The sequence below is a fragment of the Budorcas taxicolor genome, chromosome 8 (genome assembly GCF_023091745.1).
Source record: "Budorcas taxicolor isolate Tak-1 chromosome 8, Takin1.1, whole genome shotgun sequence".
Lineage (NCBI taxonomy): Eukaryota > Metazoa > Chordata > Mammalia > Artiodactyla > Bovidae > Budorcas > Budorcas taxicolor.
Window position 1 is genome coordinate 62,775,915 of NC_068917.1, and position 20,024 is coordinate 62,795,938.

At 52.4% G+C, this 20,024-nt stretch overlaps 2 protein-coding genes across 2 annotated transcripts; one reads left to right on the plus strand and one right to left on the minus strand.

The window, feature by feature from the left end:
• Positions 1 to 3,812: 3,812 nt before the first annotated feature.
• CA9 (carbonic anhydrase 9) lies at positions 3,813 to 9,558 on the plus strand. The gene is made up of 11 exons (XM_052645333.1): positions 3,813 to 4,179; positions 4,983 to 5,012; positions 5,256 to 5,426; positions 5,551 to 5,693; positions 5,775 to 5,867; positions 6,904 to 6,970; positions 8,188 to 8,345; positions 8,500 to 8,644; positions 8,773 to 8,799; positions 9,212 to 9,293; positions 9,421 to 9,558. The coding sequence occupies exons 1-11, from the start codon at positions 3,813 to 3,815 to the stop codon at positions 9,485 to 9,487; spliced, it is 1,350 nt and encodes a 449-aa protein (XP_052501293.1). The 3' UTR covers positions 9,488 to 9,558.
• Positions 9,559 to 11,513: 1,955 nt separating this feature from the next.
• TPM2 (tropomyosin 2) lies at positions 11,514 to 18,045 on the minus strand. The gene is made up of 9 exons (XM_052645054.1): positions 17,806 to 18,045; positions 17,231 to 17,356; positions 14,202 to 14,335; positions 13,986 to 14,103; positions 13,821 to 13,891; positions 13,284 to 13,359; positions 13,042 to 13,104; positions 12,805 to 12,874; positions 11,514 to 11,846 (listed from the first exon to the last, which is right to left on the minus strand). Exons 1-9 carry the CDS (start codon positions 17,917 to 17,919, stop codon positions 11,764 to 11,766), a joined length of 855 nt encoding a protein of 284 aa, XP_052501014.1. The 5' UTR covers positions 17,920 to 18,045; the 3' UTR covers positions 11,514 to 11,763.
• Between the last annotated feature and the right edge of the window lie 1,979 nt (positions 18,046 to 20,024).

A 20,024-nucleotide genomic window follows, 5' to 3' on the forward strand; every position in this document is an offset into this window, starting at 1 on the left:
CAGTTTGTGGAAATTTGTTACAGCAGTCCTAGGAAAATAATATAGATGGTGAGGTGGGCTCGAACTACAGGGCAGTCCCCAGCACCCCAGAAGGGCTGTGATTTGTCTTTGCTTCCGGTCCATGTCTGGGGAATAGGGGGATTTTTCTTCTGCTTCCCTGGTACATAGCTCCCTTCTCTGCAGCCATGGGATAAGCAAGAGACATGGCTCTCGATGTCTTAAGACACAGACCCTAATGACAAAAGTCTTGGCCCTAAGCAACCACAGAGAAGTGTGTGCCAGGCCAAGACAGGAGAAGGGGTTGACCTAGTCAATTAGCCCTGAGTACACTCTGTCCCAACCTAGGGAGACCCAGGAAACAAGACTCTGGGAGCTCAAACCTGTTCTAGAGTTTGGCAGACTCCCAGTTGCAAAGGCCAGATCAGAGTCCACATTCCCCACCCAGACCAGAGACATAGTCACACAGAGACGGAGAGCTCAAGAGACAGCACCCATGGAGAATGGCACTTGGGAAATTAGGAAGCCGGAGCACAGAGCTGCACCTCGATGTAGATCTGGACTCTGAAATACTGAGGAAAAGCAGCAGAGACAGAGGGGAGACGTGTGCAAACACCACAGAGAAGTGTTCAAGGAGACCCTGACAGAGATCTACAACAGGAAAAGATGGAAACATTCAAAACGTTTGGAAAGGGAATATGGAATAAAGCTAGGATTGGTGTTGGAGAAAGTTCTGGACATGCAAACTCCAGACTTCAGGTAGCATGGTGTTCCTGTTTTCTGTCCTTCCCATGACCTCCCCCATCTCAATTAGATTAGTCATTATCCCCTTCTGTCTTATCCAGGCCTATCCAACTTAGATATTATCATGTACCTTCCATGTGTCTGGGTCCAACCAAGGTTCTAACAACACAGCTGCCCAAGGCAATGAGCTGACCATCAGGAGTGCCTGCTTGAATTGCCATGGATGGCTCTTAATTTAGCTTCAGAAATGGCAACCTAGATTGGTAGACTGACTGACTCCTAAGATGACTGCTTGGAGCACAGCTGTTGTTGAACCATACAAGTTTTGGCCTACAGTATGACAGTCACTCTGACAAGGCACACAGTTTAGGGTGCTGTATAAATGTGATGCCCTGCTCCTGGAATAATTATGGTTTGACATACACAGGTCATTGTCAATGGGCTCCCTGAAGGCAGGGAAGCTATCTTAGTCTGGTTTTTCTTAAGCCCTGGCACAGTGATCTGAAAAGAGAAAAATGATCCATAATAAAAGACAGTTGAATATAAGATGGACTCAGTCAAATACTGGACCCTGTCCTTATGAACCTCGAGGCTATTAGAGCAGATATAATGTCATAAATCACCTTAATATGAATTGGATGGTAAGCAAGATTATTAGGGCAGGCAAAGAACTGTGGTGGTTCAGAGTCACCAGATATCTCTTCCTGTGGTGTAGAGTTGGTCAAGCAAGACTTCCTGGAGATAGCCTTTGAGGTGAGTCTTTTTTTTAATATTTGGAGTATAGCTGATATACAATGTTTTGTTAGTTTCAGATGTACAGCAAAGTGAATCAGTTATATATATACACATATATCCATCCTTTTCCATATAGTAGTGTTCATATGTTAATCCCAACCTCCTATTTTATCCCTCACCTCTACCTTTCCCCTTTGGTAACCATAAGTGTCTTTTCTAATTCTGTGAATCTGTTTCTGTTTTGTAAATAAGTTCATTTGTATCTTTTTTTTTTTTTGGATTCCACATATAAATGATATCATGGTATTTATTTCTCTGACTTACTTAACTATGACAATCTCTAGATCCACCCATGTTGCTGCAAATGTTATTGTTGCATTCTTTTTTATGGCTGTGTAGTATTACACACACACACACACACCCCCCACATCTTCTTTATCTACTCATCTATCAATGGATATTTGGGTTGCTTCCATGTCTTGGCTATTGTAAATAGTGCTTCAGTGAACATTGGGGTGGTGCATATATCTTTTTGAATTATGGTTTTCTCCAGACATATGCTCAGGTGTGGGACTGCTGGATCATATGATGGTTCTATTTAGTTTTTTAAGGAAGCTCCATACTGTTCTCCATAGTGGTTGTATGAGCTGAGTCTTGAATAATAAAAGGGATTTACACAGAGGAGATAATAAAACTATATAACACGGTAATGGGTATATAAATACTGATCCAGAGTGGAAACTGGATGGGACACTCAAGTGGTGTCCAGAGCCTGTGTTGTGCCAAGCATTACTTCTTTAGATAAGAGGTCATAAGGCTAGGAGGGTCCCCAGAGGGGAGTGGGGCAGCAGGAGCACCCTGGAGTTAGGGGCTAGTTACAAACCAGATTATAAATGTTCAACATATTTAATTAGCCTATACAACCATAATGGTGTACATACCTACTGAATATGAGCCCCAGAGAAGAATCTCCTGAGATGGCCTTACTGTCTTCTGGTTTGTCGAAGCCACTGGGGCCTTCCTAGAATGTGAGCTACAGAACAGCAGAGGCTGTTCTCCAGGTGAGCGCTGCGTCCCTACGGCCTAGAACCATGCCTGGAAGACTGGAGGGGGCTCACCAAATGTTAAGTGAATAGGCAGACTGGGAACCCCCAGCCCATTCTTGGGGTCCTCTCACTCTTCACCTCTTTGCACCCACTTTCCCCCTCCAATCCGTGCTCCACACCACCCCTCAACATAACCTAGTGTGAGATACAGATTCTGTCACTCTCCTGCTCAAAGTATTTGATATCTCTCTTTTGCCCAGGATCCCATTTCCCCCACTTTTTTTTTTTTAACCAATTGAACTGCTACTTCTTTAAACCCTGACCAGATATTGCCAACTTCTGTGTTACTTTCTGAGGAAGAATTCATCTCTCTCCTCCAAATATTATGATAGTTTTGCCCTCACTCACCAGACTGAGCTCCTCAGGACAGGGACTGTGTCTTGTTTCCATACCTCTAGCCTGACATATGGTAGATGCTAAATAAACAGAAGAGTGAAAGAAAGAAATAGATGAACAAAGGTTTGGATAAAAACGAATAGTTTAATTTGGCTAGAATATGAGGGAGAGTAGTAGGAGATAAGATGGAAAAGTCTCTTGGGTAAGATTTTTAAGGGACTTGAAGTCATCTGGAGAGAGAAGATAGGCAGATGGAAGATACTTTGCAGAGTGTGGGAAGCCAGTGTAGGTTTTTGAGCAGAGGTGTAATATGATGAATATTACATTCAGTTTTAACCCATCAGAGACTCATGAATATATGCAGCTGTCCATTCATATTCAAATTCACATCCCACCTATTCATCCATCCACTCTCCCACCCCCAGACTCCCCCAGGAGCTTTCCCTACCCCTTTACCTGCTCCCTGGCCCAGCCAGGGATGTATATATGGGCAGCTTCCCCTCTCAGCCGGAGGATGTGGGGGCCCCAGCTGCCTGGGGCTGGGAAGCAGGCCAGGGTTAGCTGAAGCTGGCTGACTAGCAGTCGGGCGGTGCCAGGGAGAACCTGTATAGTGCCAGGTGGTGCCTTGGGTTCCAGGCTGAGCCCATGACCCCGATAACCTTCTGGCTAGGCACATACCTGCCCCTCACTCCACCCCATTCCCACCTTGCTATCGGAGAGGGGGCACAGGGCCAGTTAGACCCACAGGACTTTGGCTCCATCTCCAAAAGGGCCTTCTGTGAGTCAGCCTGCTCCCCTCCAGGCATGCTCCTCCCCCACCCACCTCCTGTTTCCGATGCACGTACAGCCCCAGCCCGTACACACCGTGTCCCAGGACACCCCACAGTCAGCCGCATGGCTCCCCTGTGCCCCAGCCCCCGGCTCCCTCTGTGGATTCCGGCCCCTGTCCCAGGCCCGGCTGTGCAATTGCTGCTGTTACTGCTCCTTCTGGTGCCTGCCCATCCCCAGAGCCTGCTCTGGATGCAGGGTGCTCCCACCACAGGAGGAGATTCATCTGGGGAAGATGATCCACTTGGTGAGGAGGACCTGCCCAGTGAAGAGGATATACCTGAAGAGGAGGACTCACCTGGAGAAGAGGACCTACCTGGATTGAAGACGGACCTAGGAGAAGAGAATTCTCTGAAGTTAGAGGATCTACCAACTATTGAGGCACCCAGGGACACTGAAGGCCCCCAGAATAACGCCCACAGAGACGAAAAAGGTAAGTGGTCATCAGCTCTGCAAACCTAGGCTCCAGGAGGTTGGTGCTTCCCCCACATTAAACCCCAGCCCAGGGAGGGATTATTCAGGGAAGAAGAGGAGCCTGTGCTCTGACAGTGATTTTTCCCAACCCCAGGAGCTCCCTTGCCACTAGCCCCTTACCCTCTTTCAGAGCTAGACGAAGAGACGAAAAAAAGGGACACGGAGAGAGGTAAGCAGGAAGAGACAGAAAAGAAAGGGGGAGGTTGGAGAGGAGAAAGAGATCGGAATGTGGAGAGCAAAGTATGAAGAGACAGGAGAGGAAGGAAGGGGGCTGGTACCAAAGCAAGAGCAGGAAGGGTTTGTAGAAATCACTGCCCCTTCAGTCTACAGATGAGGAAAGTGAGACCTAGGAAGAGGGAAACAGCAGGAAGAGGAACCTGGTATCTTGACCCTCAAGCCAGGAACTTTGGAAAAGGAGATGGAGATCAGAAAGGAATCAGGGAGAGTGGGGAGGAGGGATTTCTAAAGGAGAAAGATGGTCTACTAACCTGGGCCTGGGAACTGAGGTCTCCACCCACTTTACAGACCCTAAGACAGAGGTTGCAAGCGGGGCTAGCAGAATCTTTGTGTGGCCCATCAAGCTGTGGCGTTTTATTTGGCTGCAACCTATTGTGCCTGTTTGTGGTGTTTCTGTTACCTGCTATGCTTTTGTAAGACTCTTGAGTTTGTGAACGCTGCTAGTGAGGATGACCCACCTCTTTTTGGCCGCTGGGGAGGAACTGGGCTCAAAGATCAGCCTCTTCATTCTTCTCGTTTATGCAGGGGATGGCCACAGTCATTGGCGTTATGGAGGTGAGACACCCACCCCCTACAGAGACCCAATCTGGGCACCCGGCTCTGCTGATGCCCGCACACGCATCCCTCTCACCCCGCATCCACGTCTGCCAGTCCCCCCCCAACCCCGACCCCCGCATCCTTTACCTCTGTTTCCCTGCCGGATCCCTCCTGACTCGACCGCATCACTTTTTCTACTCCGCTTCCCTAAAAGTTCCTGATCTTGTCTTCAAACTTCCTGTACACACCTGCCCACTCCAGGCGCTCCGCCATGGCCCCAGGTGTCCCCAGCCTGCGCTGGCCGCTTTCAATCCCCGGTAGACATCCGCCCGGAGCTCACTGCGTTTTGTCCAGCCCTGCGACCCCTGGAACTCCTTGGCTTTGAGCTCCCGCCACAACCAAAACTGCGCCTGTGCAACAATGGCCACACCGGTGAGGCGGTCTCGGGGCGGAGCCTCAGGGAAGGGGCGGAGTCTACCTGGAGATGAGGGGACGGTCATTGGAAGTTAGGCTGAGGGTGGGGCGGGCCCCGGCTCACCTGCCTCTCACCACACAGTGCAGCTGAGTCTGCCTTCCGGGCTGAAGATGGCCTTGGGTCCTGGACAGGAGTACCGGGCCCTGCAGTTACATTTGCACTGGGGGGCCGCGGGTCGCCCGGGCTCGGAACACACGGTTGATGGTCACCGTTTTCCTGCCGAGGTGAGCGCGCAGCTGTCCGCGAAGTGTCAAAGTGGAGTGCCGGGTAAGGGACCTCGCCCACTCCTACCGTGTCTTCTCCAGATTCACGTGGTTCACCTCAGCACTGCATTTGAGGAATTTGACGAGGCCTTGGGGCGCCCAGGGGGCTTGGCCGTCTTGGCCGCCTTTCTGCAGGTACCAGCCCTGGACACCCCCCACCTCTGCTTTCTTACGCCCTCGGGCTCAGAGTATCTTGCCCCAGAAACTCCCATCCCCGCACCTGACTGTCATCTTCATTCAGTTCTTTCGTTAACGCCCACTGTGAGCCAGGCTCTGGGCCACAAAAAAAGATCCCAAAACAGTTGATCCTGTCTCCCCACAGCCAGTGAGGGAGGCTGACAGGGTAGACATATACACAGGACACATAGTCAAAGAGGTAGTCAGGGAAGGCCTCACAGAGGAGGTAAAACTTGAAGCCTTTGCTAGTGGGAAAGAAAAAGAGATATTCCATGCAGAGCGAACAGTACACGCAAAGACTCAGAATATGGCCCATTTGGGGGATGGAAGGTGTGCGGAATGGTCAAAAGGAAGAGTCATTTCTCTAATACTTTTATAACCCATAATTTCCCCTTTGCAAAATGCACTGAGTCTAGAGAAGCATTTGACTTCTTTGGACAAACACAATGATTAGAAGAGGCTAATAGGAAGGAAGGGTGGTGAGACACCTGTGGATGGTGAAACACCTGTTAGACTCACTGCCTCCCTGACTCATTAACACCAGCCTCACAGCACTGCAGAGAAGTACCTTGGAAATAGCATGTCCTGGATCCAAAAGTCAAACTCATAAATTATTAAGGTGAATGCAGAGGTACCATGGATACAAAGGTTATTGGGGTTGTCTGTGGCAGGACCATGGAATATGTACAGAGTTAGTGATAAGTGAGCCTGGAAAAGTAAGTAGAGCCCATTGTTGAGAGCCTTGTATGCTAGTAAAATGGCCCAGCATCCTCCTCTTCCTCCAATTTGCCACTGAAAATGAGTCCACCTAGTTAGGTCAGTTTGCAAAGAAGAAGTAAATGGACCTTGAGTAATAATACGTAAGATTTTGTGTTTCCCCAGCATTCTCAGAGGTGGGGAATGGGGGAGGATTATGGGAATCCACATCACCTACAGGCTGCCAGGCATGACTCTAGATACATGTATTCATCTGTCTTGCATGGTCATCTCCTAGGAAGGCCCAGAAGAAAACAGTGCCTATGAACAGCTGCTGTCACGTTTGGGAGAAATCACTGAGGAAGGTCAGTTTGTTGGTCTGGCTCCTACCCTTGATACCCTTGTCATAAAGAACCATCCTTGGGGAGCCTCAGGTCGGAGGATGGAGAAGGGCTCCCTCCCACAGAGAAGGGGATTGCAGTGTGAACTGGCTTACTGTGACCTTGATAATAACTATGAAGCTGAACACAGCAAACAGGCAAAGCAAACTGCTGCCCACAGATTTTTTGTTTAAAAACCAAACAGAAACCAAGATAAGATGAAAACCAAATAAAACCAAAAAACAGTGTTTGGAACTCCAGGGGTTGAGTCTGGAGAGCTAAAATTTTTCTGAGAACTATTACTCCTTCAAAGCATCAAATATTTGACTTTAAAAAAATAATAATTTTATTTATTTTTGGCTGTGCTGGGTCTTCACTACTGTGCAGGCTTTTTCTAGTTGCAGCAAGTGGGGGCTCTTCTGTAGCTGCACTATGCAGTCTTCTCATTGCAGTGGCTTCTCTTGTTGTGGAGCACAGGCTCTAGGGCATGTGGGCTTCAGTATTTGCAGTGCGCAGGTTCAGCAGTTGCGGTTCCAGGCTCTAGAGCACAGGCTCAGTAGTTGTGGTGCACGGGCTTCGTTGCTCCGCAGCATGTGGGATCTTTCCCCGGCAAGGGATTGAACCTATGTCCTCTGCATTGGCAGGCATTCTTTTACCACTGAGCCACCAGGAAGCCCAGCATCAGATATTTTAAATTTGTAAATAATGTTGGAAATCTTCTTTTCCTTCTTAGTCACTCTAGGTCATTTTAAACCTCACCCAGCTGGATCCTACATTTTGCTAAACTGAAGAGAACTATGCTTTTTGAGTTTTTGTGTCTTTTACAGTTATAGGTATTTACTTACAAATTATTCAAATTACAAGCTATTCAGAAAATTACTCATTTTCTCTTTTGATTCACTCTGGGCTTACATCTGCATTCCAGCATGTTATCACAGTATGCAAAGTAAGAGTGAAGACCCAGAAGAAGGGCCAGGGTAGCAGTTCTCTTACTCTGTGAGCCCCAAAACCTTTTACTTTCTACTGAGTCATGTCCTGTGCTGAGTTATGGGAAGGGATACACTCAGTGAATAAATAGTCTGAGGGAGTTGGGTCAACTTGGTTTCTGGGATTTAAAAATGTATCCCTCTACCCCTGAGCTTTGGTGTGTGTATGAGGGGAGGTCAAGAAAGTTTAGACTTCAGCACACATCCTCTCCACAGACTCTGAGACTTGGGTCCCAGGACTGGATGTATCTGCACTGCTGCCCTCTGACCTCAGCCGCTACTTCCGATACGAGGGGTCTCTCACCACACCCCCCTGTGCCCAAGGGGTCATCTGGACTGTGTTCAACCAGACAGTAAAGCTGAGTGCTAAGCAGGTGACACTGGGGATGAGGAGGCAGAAAGAGATGAAGGGGCCGTGTGGGGGAAGTGGCGGACGTGGACAGTGGAGCCCTGAGGTACTGGCTGTAAGCCTCTGACCCTTTCGCTTCTGTGTTGAGCCCACCCCCCACTCTCTGCTGTCCTCCCCAGCTCCACACCCTCTCTGACTCCCTGTGGGGACCTGATGACTCCCGGTTGCAGATGAACTTCCGGGCTACGCAGCCTTTGAATGGGCGAATAATTGAGGCCTCCTTCCCTGCTGGCGTGGATGGCAGCCCTAGGACTGTTGAACCAGGTGACACTTTGTCTGCTGATGCTGGGACCCCCTCTCCAGCCACAGGGCCCTCATCCTCTCTTGTGTCCTCACTTGTCTGTCAGTGGTGGTCACAGTCCTCAGCTCTAACATCTGCTTTTTCTCTTCAGTCCACCTGAATTCCTGTCTCGCTGCTGGTGAGTCTGTGCCCCCACCCTTGGCACTGTTCAGCCAGGGGCTAGTCAGGACCACCATTGCTACCTCTGCGTTTCTGTAGAACAGACTCCAAGCCCAATAGGATAGTGTTGGATCAAGGTGGGGCTTACCCTGTCATCCCCAGAGCAAGAGTTGGTCAGAATGAAGCTCAAAAAAACTCCTCCAATCCTCCTTCCCAAGCCACCTCTTTTGTCTTTAAGAAGCAAAAGGGTGCTTATCTTACCCCTCCTTGTGTACCCACCCCCTTCCCTTAGCTGGCCCCTGCTGGAGACGCAGGGAGTGGCAGAACTTCGGACGGAGCTGGTGGGGTGGGGTGCAGGTGGAAGCAGCTCTGAGGGAATCCTACAGGCTCCTCTTCACTCCCTGAAGCAGTCTCTTTCTTCCTCCCTCCAGGCGACATCCTGGCCCTGGTTTTTGGCCTCCTCTTTGCTGTTACCAGCATCGCCTTCCTTGTGCAAATGAGAAGGCAGCAAAGGTATTATACTGACCCTCTCCCTCAGGCCCAGTCCCCACATCCCCGAGTCCAGAGCAGCTCCATGCAAATTGCATGCAAATGAGCTCATCCCTGGTGAGATTTCTGATTAGGCTTCCCTGTTGTGTAGACACCCAAGTGAGACCAAAGGGAGTGTTAGCTACCACCCAGCAGAGGTCACAGAGACTGTTGCCTAGAGGCCTGCCACTTGGAGAATACTTAGAGAAGCTGGTCAGAGGAATCCGAGGGGCAGCTGAAGACTGTTCTGTTCATTACACCACTTCCTTTTAAACCTCCAAAGATATTTTTAAAAATAAATATTTCTAATAAAACCTGTGGAAAGCAAATCCTTGTCTCCTAAATCAAAAGGATGGTGCATTCATTTCCTATCACTGCTGTAACAAACTACCACAAACTTAATGGTAATGGAAATTTATTCTCTTAAGAGTTCTAGAGGTCAGATGTCCAAAATGAATCCTATGGGCTAAAGTCAGGGTGTCGTCAGGGATGGTTCCCTCTGGACACTCTTGAGGAGAGAATATTTTCCTGCCTTTTTCAGCTTCTAGAAGCCAAGCATTCCTTGGCTTGTGGCCCCTTCCCTGCATCACTCCAATCTCTTGCTTCCATTGTCACATCACCTACAACTGCGTTGAAAGGGCTCTTGTGATTATGTTGGGCCCACGCAGATAAACTAGAATAATCTCGCCATCTCAGAATCCTTAACGTGACTGCAAAGTCCCTTTTCCCATGTAAGGTGACATTTCATAGGATTAGGATGTGGACATCTTTGATGAGGCAGCAGGAGTGTGCCTAACATAGATGTCTGACACTAAGCGGGCAGAAATGACCTATAGTGTTAGAATGACCGTGTGTGTGTGTCTGTGTCTGTCTATAGTGTTGGAATGACTGTGTGTGTGTCTGTCCCTCTGTCTATAGGGCAGGCTCAGTCTCTAGGCTTAAAATCAGTGAGGCTTTTGGGCTTTCACCCTGCTCAAGTGAAACCCATGTAGTTTTGTGGTTTTGCCTTCCAGTTGTGTTGTGCCCAGCCACTTGCTGGAATGGGGCAGTGCCGCTGACAGCAGTTCTTATGCCCTGTGGGTAATAAGGGCCAGAATGCTCCTCCAGCCCTGCCAGGCTTCTCTGCTCCACACAGCCCATTCACAACCCCTCCTTGGTGACCCTAGTGCCCCCATCCCTCTGGCTCACTCAGAGCTCCTTCCAACTCTGCTCTTCCCCTGAGGCATCCTCTCCGCCTTCTCCACTTTGGAAAATTACCACCACCACTGCCAATACCCAAGAAAGGCTTAACGGGCCCCATAATGCTGGTAACATCCGTTTTATTGGTTGGGGTGGCAGCTAGCCTGGCTGGGGGCAGGGCCAGCCCTCAGAGGTTGTTGAGCTCCAGCAGTGTCTGGTCGAGGGTCTGGTGGATCTCCACGTTCTCCTCCTTGGCACTGGCCAAGGTCTCTGTGAGGGGAAGCAACCCGTGAGCAGGGGTGGGGTGGGGAGGCATGGACAGGGGGTGTAACAAACAGACACGGAGTGGGTTGGAGGCATACAAAGACACAAACATTCAAGGATCTGAGGACCCCTTGGGTGGGACAGACAGATAGACTGACCAAGACAGGGATGCCTCACTCAAGGCTTCGGGGCCATGGAGGTGTATGGCAAGGCCCAAGTCATAAACTAATTTACCCTCCTTCTTTAGAAGGTTCAAGAGAGTTGGAAACAGGAGGAAAGACAAAGACTGAGCCAGGAAAGGGAGTGTCAGACAGATAGACAAACTCGAGGCAGAAAACAGACCTGCAGTGAAAGCCCCCACGTTGCTGGCATCCAGTGTCATTCCAAACGTCATCCTGGACCTTTAACAACCTTGTACCCCTCCCCTACACCTTACCAGCCCACTCCCCTTCCAGTCATTCCTTTATATCCTGGAATCTCAGCTGAGCGCTCCAAGGGCAGTGACATGCCTGGGTTTGCAGAAGGGCGTGTATCTCAGAGGCACCAGAGGGCCTGTGGTGAATGACACAGTCATACGTGCCCACATGCGGCAGAGAGAGTCATGCAGAGGGGGTTCTGGGGTGGGCCTCAGTGTCCTGTGGGTGAGCTCAGTGGGGGAGGGAGTCACAAGATTAGGGGTGCCCATAGGAGCCGGGATCTCAGCAGTGAACCAGTGCTCTGTGGGGGTGATGGCAGTGCTCTTTAGAGGGCAGGAAAACAGCATGGAGACCAAATGGAGTTTATTAAGCAGCAGAGAGTGGTGGAGGCCGGTGGGTAGAGGGAGGAGTGGATGGATATAGAAGGATGAAGCAAGTGCCAGGATGGGCAGCGGATGTGGCGGGGGCTCTCCTAGGCTGCACCCAGCCTGGCTGTGCAGTGTTGGCAATTTCTGCTCCTCCTGCTGGCCCTGCTTCCCATAGAGAAAATGGAAAGGAGAAGAGAGAGGGGGCCGAGGGCCACACTGGTAAGGGGCTCAGAGGGAGGTGATGTCATTGAGTGCGTTGTCCAGCTCCTCACTGATGGCCTTGTACTTCATCTTCTGTGCATAGACTTCATCTGGTGGGGGGTCCAGGAGAGGGGGGCCAGGTAGGAGTGTGGGGAGAAGGAATGGAGGGAAAGAGGAGTGGAAGGAGAGAGGGTAATAGAGAGAACAAGAATCAGAGAGAGGTGGATGAAGATGGAATGAGGGAGACAGGCCAGAGAACAGGCTGGACAGCCATCAGGGGCCCCTCGTCTCCTCTCTGTACCCCTACGTCTTTTATCCTTCTCTGTACCCCAAGTTGGTGCTTCCCCAGGAGCTCCTGCCTCCCCCCAGGGACCTGGGGGCACAGTGGTTTGCCTAAGCAGAAGTGCTTGCTGCAAGGGGAGGACACTCAAGCTAGAAAGGTCTAAAGTTGGAGAGAAAATTGAGGCTTGCCTGAGAGGGCTGGAAGCAAGAGATGTGGGAGTTATGAAAGTGAAATAAAAGGGAAAGACAGTTTTAGGCACAACGTTGTTGATAAGAGTGAGAAGTAGCTACAGACTAGCAAATACCTGGATATTTGTTTTCATCAAATCTAGCTTAGAATAGTATTTTCCATTAATGTTTTCATGAAAACCTAGATATTAAAGCAAACAGCTCTCTATTTAATAAAGAGGGTGCTGTACTTGGAGACAGTGTTATCAGATCAGTGCTACTCAGAGTCTGGTCTGAGGACCAGCAGCATCTGCACTGTCAGGGCGCTTGTTAGACACAGATTCAGTCCAAAGTCAGCAGTCACTTCAGAGCAGGACCCAGGAATTTGTATTTTTAAAAACTCTCTGAGGGGGTTCTCAAGTTTGCGAAGCACTGGGGTTGATGGGGCTACATCATCTATCTACTTGGACGGGAGGCAGAGACTGCCAAAACCTGTGGAGTCCTAGGGGACCCAGTCCTAATTTACCGCTGGCAAGTCTCATGGGATAGGAAGATAAGTCATGCGTCGTACAGATCTATTTCGAAAGTCTCGGGGGTACAGAGGAATATCCTTTTTACCTTCCAGGTCATCGATGGTTTTCTCCAACTTTGCCACCGACCTTTCAGCAAACTCTGCTCGGGTCTCAGCCTGGGTGTAAAGGCAAGATGGGGAAAAATAACAAAAATTTAGGCCCTCCCAGACACTATCACTTAAGTCAACCTTCTGTTCTGCCCCCGTTCCCAATTCCCTGCCACAGGAGGTCTCTGGTAGGGACTGTGGGGCTTGAGGGTCATTCGGACTGGAAGGACTCTCACCTCCTTTAGCTTCTCCTCCAGCAGTTTGATCTCCTCTTCATATTTATCTTCTTTGGTGGAATACTTTTAGGGACAGACACAGGTCATCAGTTCACCACCCCGACAAAACCTTCATTTCTTCACGGAGCCCCACAGGCTACTCCTGATTTTGTCTCCATCAAACACTGCACCCCGCCCTGCCTGGGCCCATCGCCTCCCTCCCTGAAGGAACCCATCCTCACTGCCCCTCTGCCCCCCTCTACCTTGTCCGCTTGGGCTTCCAGGGATTTCAAGTTGTTGGTAACAATTTTCAGCTCCTCCTCTAGGTCCCCACATTTACTGCAGGGGGGTGTGTGGCAGGGTGGGATGTGAGGGCACAGTGGGGGAGACAGTGGAGGTGGCACAGTGGGGAAGGGGTGGAGGAGAGAAGAGAAGAGCAAAGTTGTGAGAGTGACCGCAGCCAGAGACTGGAAGCCCCAGGCCCCTCCCGACCCCCAGCAGGGTGAGAGAGGGCAGCCTGAGGTGGAGGGGAGGGTGAGCTGAGACAAGGTGCCATTGGCCAGAAAGGTCCGGAGAGGTGACTACCTCCTCCTCTGAGGCCATCAGGGACTTGAGGGCCTGATCCATGGTTCGAAGCTCCTCCTCCAGCTGCCTGGCTCGGCTGGGGGCAGCAGGTAGGGGTCAGAGGCAGGACCTGTCCCTGGGGTCCCCTGCCTGGGGAAGCACCTCCCCACTGCACGGAGTGCCCCACAGCCATGGGCTCAGGCCGAGGTTCACTTGCTACCCTGGGGTGTCCTTACCTCTCAGCCACCTCAGCTCTCTCTTCTGAGCGCTCCAGCTCTCCTTCCAGGATCACCAGCTTCCTGGCCACCTGTGGGGATGGGGGAGCGAGGAGGAGATTCATGGTGAATGATTGGGGGTGCCTGGGGTTCAGGTATGAGAACATAGTGGAGCAGGGCTGTCACCTCCTCATATTTGCGGTCTGAATCCTCGGCGATGTGCTTGGCCTCCTTCAGCTGCATCTCCTGCAGCTCCATCTTTTCCTCATCCTTCATAGCTCGGTTTTCGATGACCTTCATTCCTCTGAGAGGCAGGGCGAGTGGTGGGGGTGGGGTTAGGCCCAGCAGGGACAGGCTCCCGGCTCCCTCCCCGCCCCATCCTCTGAGGAACCCCCTGCCCACCTCTCGCTCTCATCAGCTGCCTTCTCAGCCTCCTCCAGCTTCTGCAGGGCTGTAGCCAGACGCTCCTGTGCTCGGTCCAGCTCCTCCTCTACCAGCTGAATGCGGCGGTTCAGGGAGGCCACATCTGCCTCAGCCTGTGAGTCAAAGGTCAGAGGTCAGAAAGGCTGTGTCTGCCTTGGATGAGGATCAGAGAGGCATCAGAGGATGGTTAAGATGCTTGTCAGAACAAAGCTAAGCTTTCTGGCCTCCAGACATTCAACCTTTTTTTTTTTTTTTTTCACTAAACCACCTTCTTCGCAGATTCTCTGTTCCAGCCCAAAACATGCACTCTTGGACAAGCTCCATTCCCCTGCTGCGGGGCCTCTTCTAGCACTGTGCAGAGTCTCCAGTGGATATCTGCACACAAATCGCCCCGCCACCCCCGCCACCTCCACCCCGTCCTGTCTGAGAGCACTCCTACTGCTGGGATCAGGTCTGAGGTAGCCCTGACTCCTTGGCAGAGTCTGGCTCAGGCAAGGGGTGGGAAAGAATCAGGCCAACCAGGCCACTGTGCTGCGAAAATCCGCCAATCACAGAATCAAGCTCTGTGATGTCATTGGCAGCCAGGCAGACTCATAGCAGGAGGCTTAGGCGGCAAGCCAGGCTAAGGGACCCACGGCTGTAGCAAGAGGCTCTCTGCCAGTGCTGGATGCAAGTGGGGGCAGTACAAGCGCAGTCTAAGTGGCAGATCCGCCACTGATCCTGCAATATAGAGGCAAAATCATGGAGGTTTTGGAGATGGTCCATAGAAAGGGATGATACCTTTAGAAAAAGAGGACGGAGCAAGAAAGATCCCAAAAAGGCAAAGCAGAGAAGCAGTGCAATTTGGTGTTAAGAGCATCCACTCTGAGTGAGACTGCTGTCTTTGAGATACTTGTGTGACCTTGGGTAACTTATTTAGTTTCTCTAAGCCTTGGTTCTTCCTTTGTAGAATGTTCTGAGATAATGCAGTGCTTCTAATGCTGGATTAATAACAGACCATCAGGGAGGTAAAACAAACAAACAAAAATCCAGGTTCTTTAGCTCCATGCTGGAGCCACTGAACTGAGATCTCCAGGGCAGGGGCTTGGAAATTCTTCTTTTTTTTTTATTCTTTTTTAAGCTTTCACGGGATTCTGAGGAGCCTGGCAGGAGGTTGCAGAGTCAGACATGACTGAGCGAGTATCACTCATTCACTCAGGGATTCTGATGATAAGCAATCTTGGGAAATAGTAAAATAACACACACAAAGCACTTGAGCATTTGCCTGCAGAGTCCCCATCCCATAAACATTAGCTCATCCCTTGTCTCTCCCTCAAAGACAAAACATACAGACCCTGAGGTTCAGGACTGGAAAGGAGAAGGGACCAGTGCAGGGGAAGAAGAGAGGGAGAGGGGAGAGACAGGGAGCAGCGCTGGGGGTAGGACAGGGGAAACAGCACCATGTGTAGAAAGCAGTGTTGCCTGTACACTCCAGGTGCTGAAGGCCACCTACAGTGACAGGAACCCATCCTGGGTGCAGGGCTGGGTGACTCCACGTGGAAGGGTTCTGGGGACCGCACTGGGGGTTGGGAAGAATGACTCAGGAATCCTGGAGGTCTGGAGAGAGGTGAGACTCTGTAAAAGGGAACCTCTCTTCATGCTCATAGGGTAACAAGTGACTCTGGAGAACCTAGAAGTCCTGGGGCCTGCATCACAGGACTGACTTTTGCCGTTTTGTGCTTCTCAAGTTTTTCCCAGTTATGGATGGTGCTCTCTTAACCACGGGACAGACGGTGCTGTCCCCATTGCACAAACGGGAAGCAAGAGAAGAAGGAGAGACTGAGGCAGTGCGTGAGTTAAGTGCTGTGTTCAAGGTCATACAAGAAGTCTGGGCAGTGCTTCCTCTCTACTCCCTCTCTACTCTGCTGCCCCGCTTCCCCAGCTCTGTCCCTGTCCTCCCCTCCTCCTCTTCAGCCCCCACCCAGCTCCTTGGGTTTCCAGGCCTGCCTCCAGCTGCACTGGGCTGCAGTTATTTATAGAGTGTCAGATGCCCAGGGTCGCCTTCACCAGCAGCTGCAGGTCAGTTCCCTTCCAAGTGCCAGGGCGGGTGAAGAACCAAAACCAAAGACTGGAGGTCAGAGAAACCAACCTTGGTGGCCGAGGGGGATGGGGAACATGGATAATGGTCAACCCAAACAGTAATGTCATCTCTGATCTCGGATGTTCAGACCATGCTTATGCTAATCCCCCCATCCATCCAAGTTGAAGCCTCATTTTAAACTTAATCCTGGGTGGAAGGCAAATAGGGAACAGGAGGCAGAGAAAGTACCAAGTCCAAAGTCTTATGGCCATTCTCCTACCTCAGGGTGGGGGTTGGGACTGGCAGGAGGTGGAGATGTCTGGTTAGGAGGTGTGGGGTGGGCAGAGAAATCTCAGAGTGAGCAGGACTTGCCAAGGTGGCTGCCCTGGCATTTGTGTCCTGGCATGGTCTCAAGGCTGACAGCTTAATGAGGGTAAATACGGGACCGACAGAACCTGAGCTGGGGCCCTAGTGCACAGCAGGGCCACTGGAGCCAGAGGTCAAGGCCAGGGAATTTCTAATGGACCCCACGGGTGTAACTCAAGTCAGGGACCATCTTTGGATTCGTTTTCTCTCCCGCTGCCCACAGCACCTACAGCCACAGCCCACACTCCCCAGAATGTAGCTGCAGTCTTCTCTGCATTTTCAACTGGAGGATTAGTTGAGGTGGAGGGTAAATTCTTGTACTACCCACCCCCACGATGACTCATTGTTTGATCACTGTACATTCTAAGAGCTGGAACCCAATGGAATTGCAATGCTATGTCCTCTGGGGGAAGTGGTAAGTGGTTTTGATTTACCCACTGTCTTGAATTATTTGTGCCAGCTTGCTCTAGCCTGGGTTCCTGCAAGGAAACCCTTTTAGTCCTGGTGAAGAAGGTCCCCTCCATCCCCATCTGGGATCCCTTCCAGTGCACTAATTCTCCCACACCCCCAGGTCCACACTCACGTCAGTGGCTTTCTTCTCAGCCTGCTCCAGTTTCTCCTGGGCATCCTTCACTGATTCAGAATACTTTTCCACCTCGTCCTCCGTCCCTTTTAGCTTCTTCTGGAGGGCCTGCTGCTCCTCTTCCAGCTGGGAGAGAAAAACCTCAGTCAGCCAGGCCCAGGCCCAGGCCAGAGTCGGGGGGGGGGGGGGGGGTGTGAAGGGGTACTGAGATATTTAGAGGCTGTTAGGGAGGAGGAGGGACATCCAAGGACAGTGGGGGACAGTGCAGCTAGGGGTGTGTAGGGATCTGGTGGGAGTAGAGAGAAAGTTCCCAGCCCCAAGGAGAAGGCCCATCATGGCTCTGCAAGGGCAGGAGTGGAAATCTGGGGACTGGGGCTCCCCAGGCTAAGGTGGGTGGAATGAAGTGTGGCTCTGGTGACGGACCCTCCAGGGTACTGTGAAGGCCCAGCAGCCCCCACACTGGACGGTAGAGAGCATTGGAGAGCAGGCCAGTGGCTGAGGGGCACAGGGCAGGGCCGACCCTGCCCTCATTGTGGGGTGGGGCGGGGGCTGCGCCGGGCCTGGGACCCCCCCACCTGCTTGCAGCGGTCCTCAGCTTGCTTCTTGTCGGCCTCGGCCTGCTCTGCGCGGTCGATGGCATTCTCCTTGTCCAGTTTTAACATCTGCATCTTCTTCTTGATGGCGTCCATGGTTGCGGTGGGGGACGGGCCGGCCGGCGGGCAGTGCGGACCGGGAGAACTGGGCTGGCCTCGCGGACTGGGCGCACGGGTGGCGGGCGAGGAGCACCAAGCGGGACTGGGATGTCCCTGCCGCGTGGGCGCCTAAAAGGCGGGGAGGGACCGGGCGGAGCCGGGGGCCAAGACCCTCCCCCACTGCGTCCCAAACCTTGTAGGGGCAGAAGAACTGCAGGGTCGGGGGGCGCGGCCACCCCCTGCGCCCACCCCCTCGGGACCGCCCCCTCAGGGCCCCGCCTCTCCCCTCTATCCCACCCCTCTCCATCCCACCCCCACCCCGCCCGCAGCCGTCGGAAGGGAAAGTAGATGGATAGTCGGCTGGAAAAACTAGCGCCGCGGAGGGGAGGGGACCCTGGGGCTGGGGGCTCCGCACTTCTCCTGAGTGACAGCGCGGCCCTGTGGCAGCTGCGGCTGGGGCCCCTGGGGCTATTTCGGGGCTTGAGCTCACGGCAGCTGCCCGGGCACAAGGACCAGAGGGCAGAGTGTCCCCCCCTCAACTGCAGCAGCCGCTGCCCTTAATTTAGAAGTTTCCTGTAAATCCCCTCGGATTAAATGTCTCTTGGGAGGCGGGGCTCGTCTGCCGCTTTAGTGCCTCAGTTTACCCTGAGTTCCAGACTCTGGCTTTGCGTTACCGACATGGCAGTGAAAACGATGAGTCTCGCCAGTGACTTGGGGAAACTGAGGCAGGAGGGGAGCCCAGAAGCCCGGTCGCAGTGCAGATCGAGGCCGGGTTCGCTGCCCCCGAGGGCGGGCCTGACCTCTCTTCCCCTCGCTCCCCGCTTCCATCCCCTACCCCCGGAGCCAGGGCCCCTCCTCTACTGCCGACCAGCCTCGGATCCCAGCTCCGCGCCCGCCCGCCCCGCCCCCCACGTGCCCCGCATATTTTCCACGTGGCTTCTGCCAGGCAGGACGCTGCGCCTTCCCTACCCCCATCCCCACCTCCACCGGGACGCGTCCCTACGGTCCCTTCCCCGTCCCTCCTCGGGACTCCCCCACCCCCACCGCCCTCCGCTCACCCCCACCCACCCCCGTTTTCCCCTAGCTTCCCCGGCCGCCCTCTTTTCTCCTCCCCTTCTCCCGGCGGACTCTCCTCTCTTCCCTTATGAGCCAACTTTACGCTGAAATTTCTTTTCTGCCCTTTTTTGGGATGTTTCCCGTGGGGAGGCGGGGCCAGGCTGGGGCGAGGAAGGCAGGGGCAAGGGTAAGAGTTCTGAGCTGCTGGGCTGAGGGGCGGGGGAGGTGTCCCCCCTGACCGCGGGCGCCACGAACGGCTCTGGGAGCCGGGGCCCAGGGTCGGGAAATCTGGGGCACGGGCGTGAAGCTGTTTGTTTTTGTTTTCGTTTTTTCCTCGGGTTGGGGTGGGGGGGGGGGGTGGAGAGGAAGCGGAGAGCTGCCTTGGAGGGGGGAAGGGGAGAGCAGGCGGAGGAAGCCTTGTTCCCGAGGGGCAGGCGGGTGGGAGGCCTGGCTTTTGCTGGTGGGGTGGAAACCGTGGGAATCCTGGGTCCTCGGCTTGGGCGAGGTCAGGGCGGGGAGGTAGGGGGCGGGGAAATGTATAGATCTGCTTAGCCGACTGGTGCTACATATGGACAAAACTGACTCCGTTTCCCCCAAACTCTTAAAAAGTCGCTTGTAGCCACCCTGTAGCCAGGGTCAAATCCAGGGGAGTCATTAATAGCTCCCCTGTCCCTCACTCCCCACATCCCCTTAATCCTGTAGGAGGTACTTCCTCCAGATAAGGAAGACTTCTCAAACTTCTCTGGGGTTGCCTTGGGCAGTTCCTTATATTACCTCCTGCCTGAGTCTGTTGTGGTCTTGCTCCTCGTTCCCCAACTCTCCTTGACAGAAAAATCTTTTTTAAAGTTGATGCGAGTGAGACCCTAAAATCCTTGCCAATGCCTCCCTTAGCTCTCCCTGTTTTGATGTTAAGAATCCACATCTCTTAGTATGGTATACAAGGCCCTTTGCTTTGGCGCCTGCCTGCTTCAGCTCTCGCCTACCTTCTTGCACTTCCAAACTCACCCCCAGTACGCAGACTTGTACTGGTGTAGCACTCATACTGA

Excerpts from the sequence above, each read along its gene's own strand:
- TPM2 (XM_052645054.1), bottom strand. The coding sequence starts at position 17,919 with ATGGACGCCATCAAGAAGAAGATGCAGATGTTAAAACTGGACAAGGAG. Across the intron at positions 13,360-13,820 it reads AGAGCTGAGGTGGCTGAGAG|TAAATGTGGGGACCTAGAGG; the intron begins GTAAGGACACCC and ends ACCCCCCTGCAG. Across the intron at positions 11,847-12,804 it reads AACCATCGATGACCTGGAAG|ATGAAGTCTATGCACAGAAG; the intron begins GTAAAAAGGATA and ends ACCCCCCACCAG.
- CA9 (XM_052645333.1), top strand. The coding sequence starts at position 3,813 with ATGGCTCCCCTGTGCCCCAGCCCCCGGCTCCCTCTGTGGATTCCGGCC. Across the intron at positions 8,800-9,211 it reads GAATTCCTGTCTCGCTGCTG|GCGACATCCTGGCCCTGGTT; the intron begins GTGAGTCTGTGC and ends TCCTCCCTCCAG. Across the intron at positions 9,294-9,420 it reads CAAATGAGAAGGCAGCAAAG|ACACCCAAGTGAGACCAAAG; the intron begins GTATTATACTGA and ends CCTGTTGTGTAG.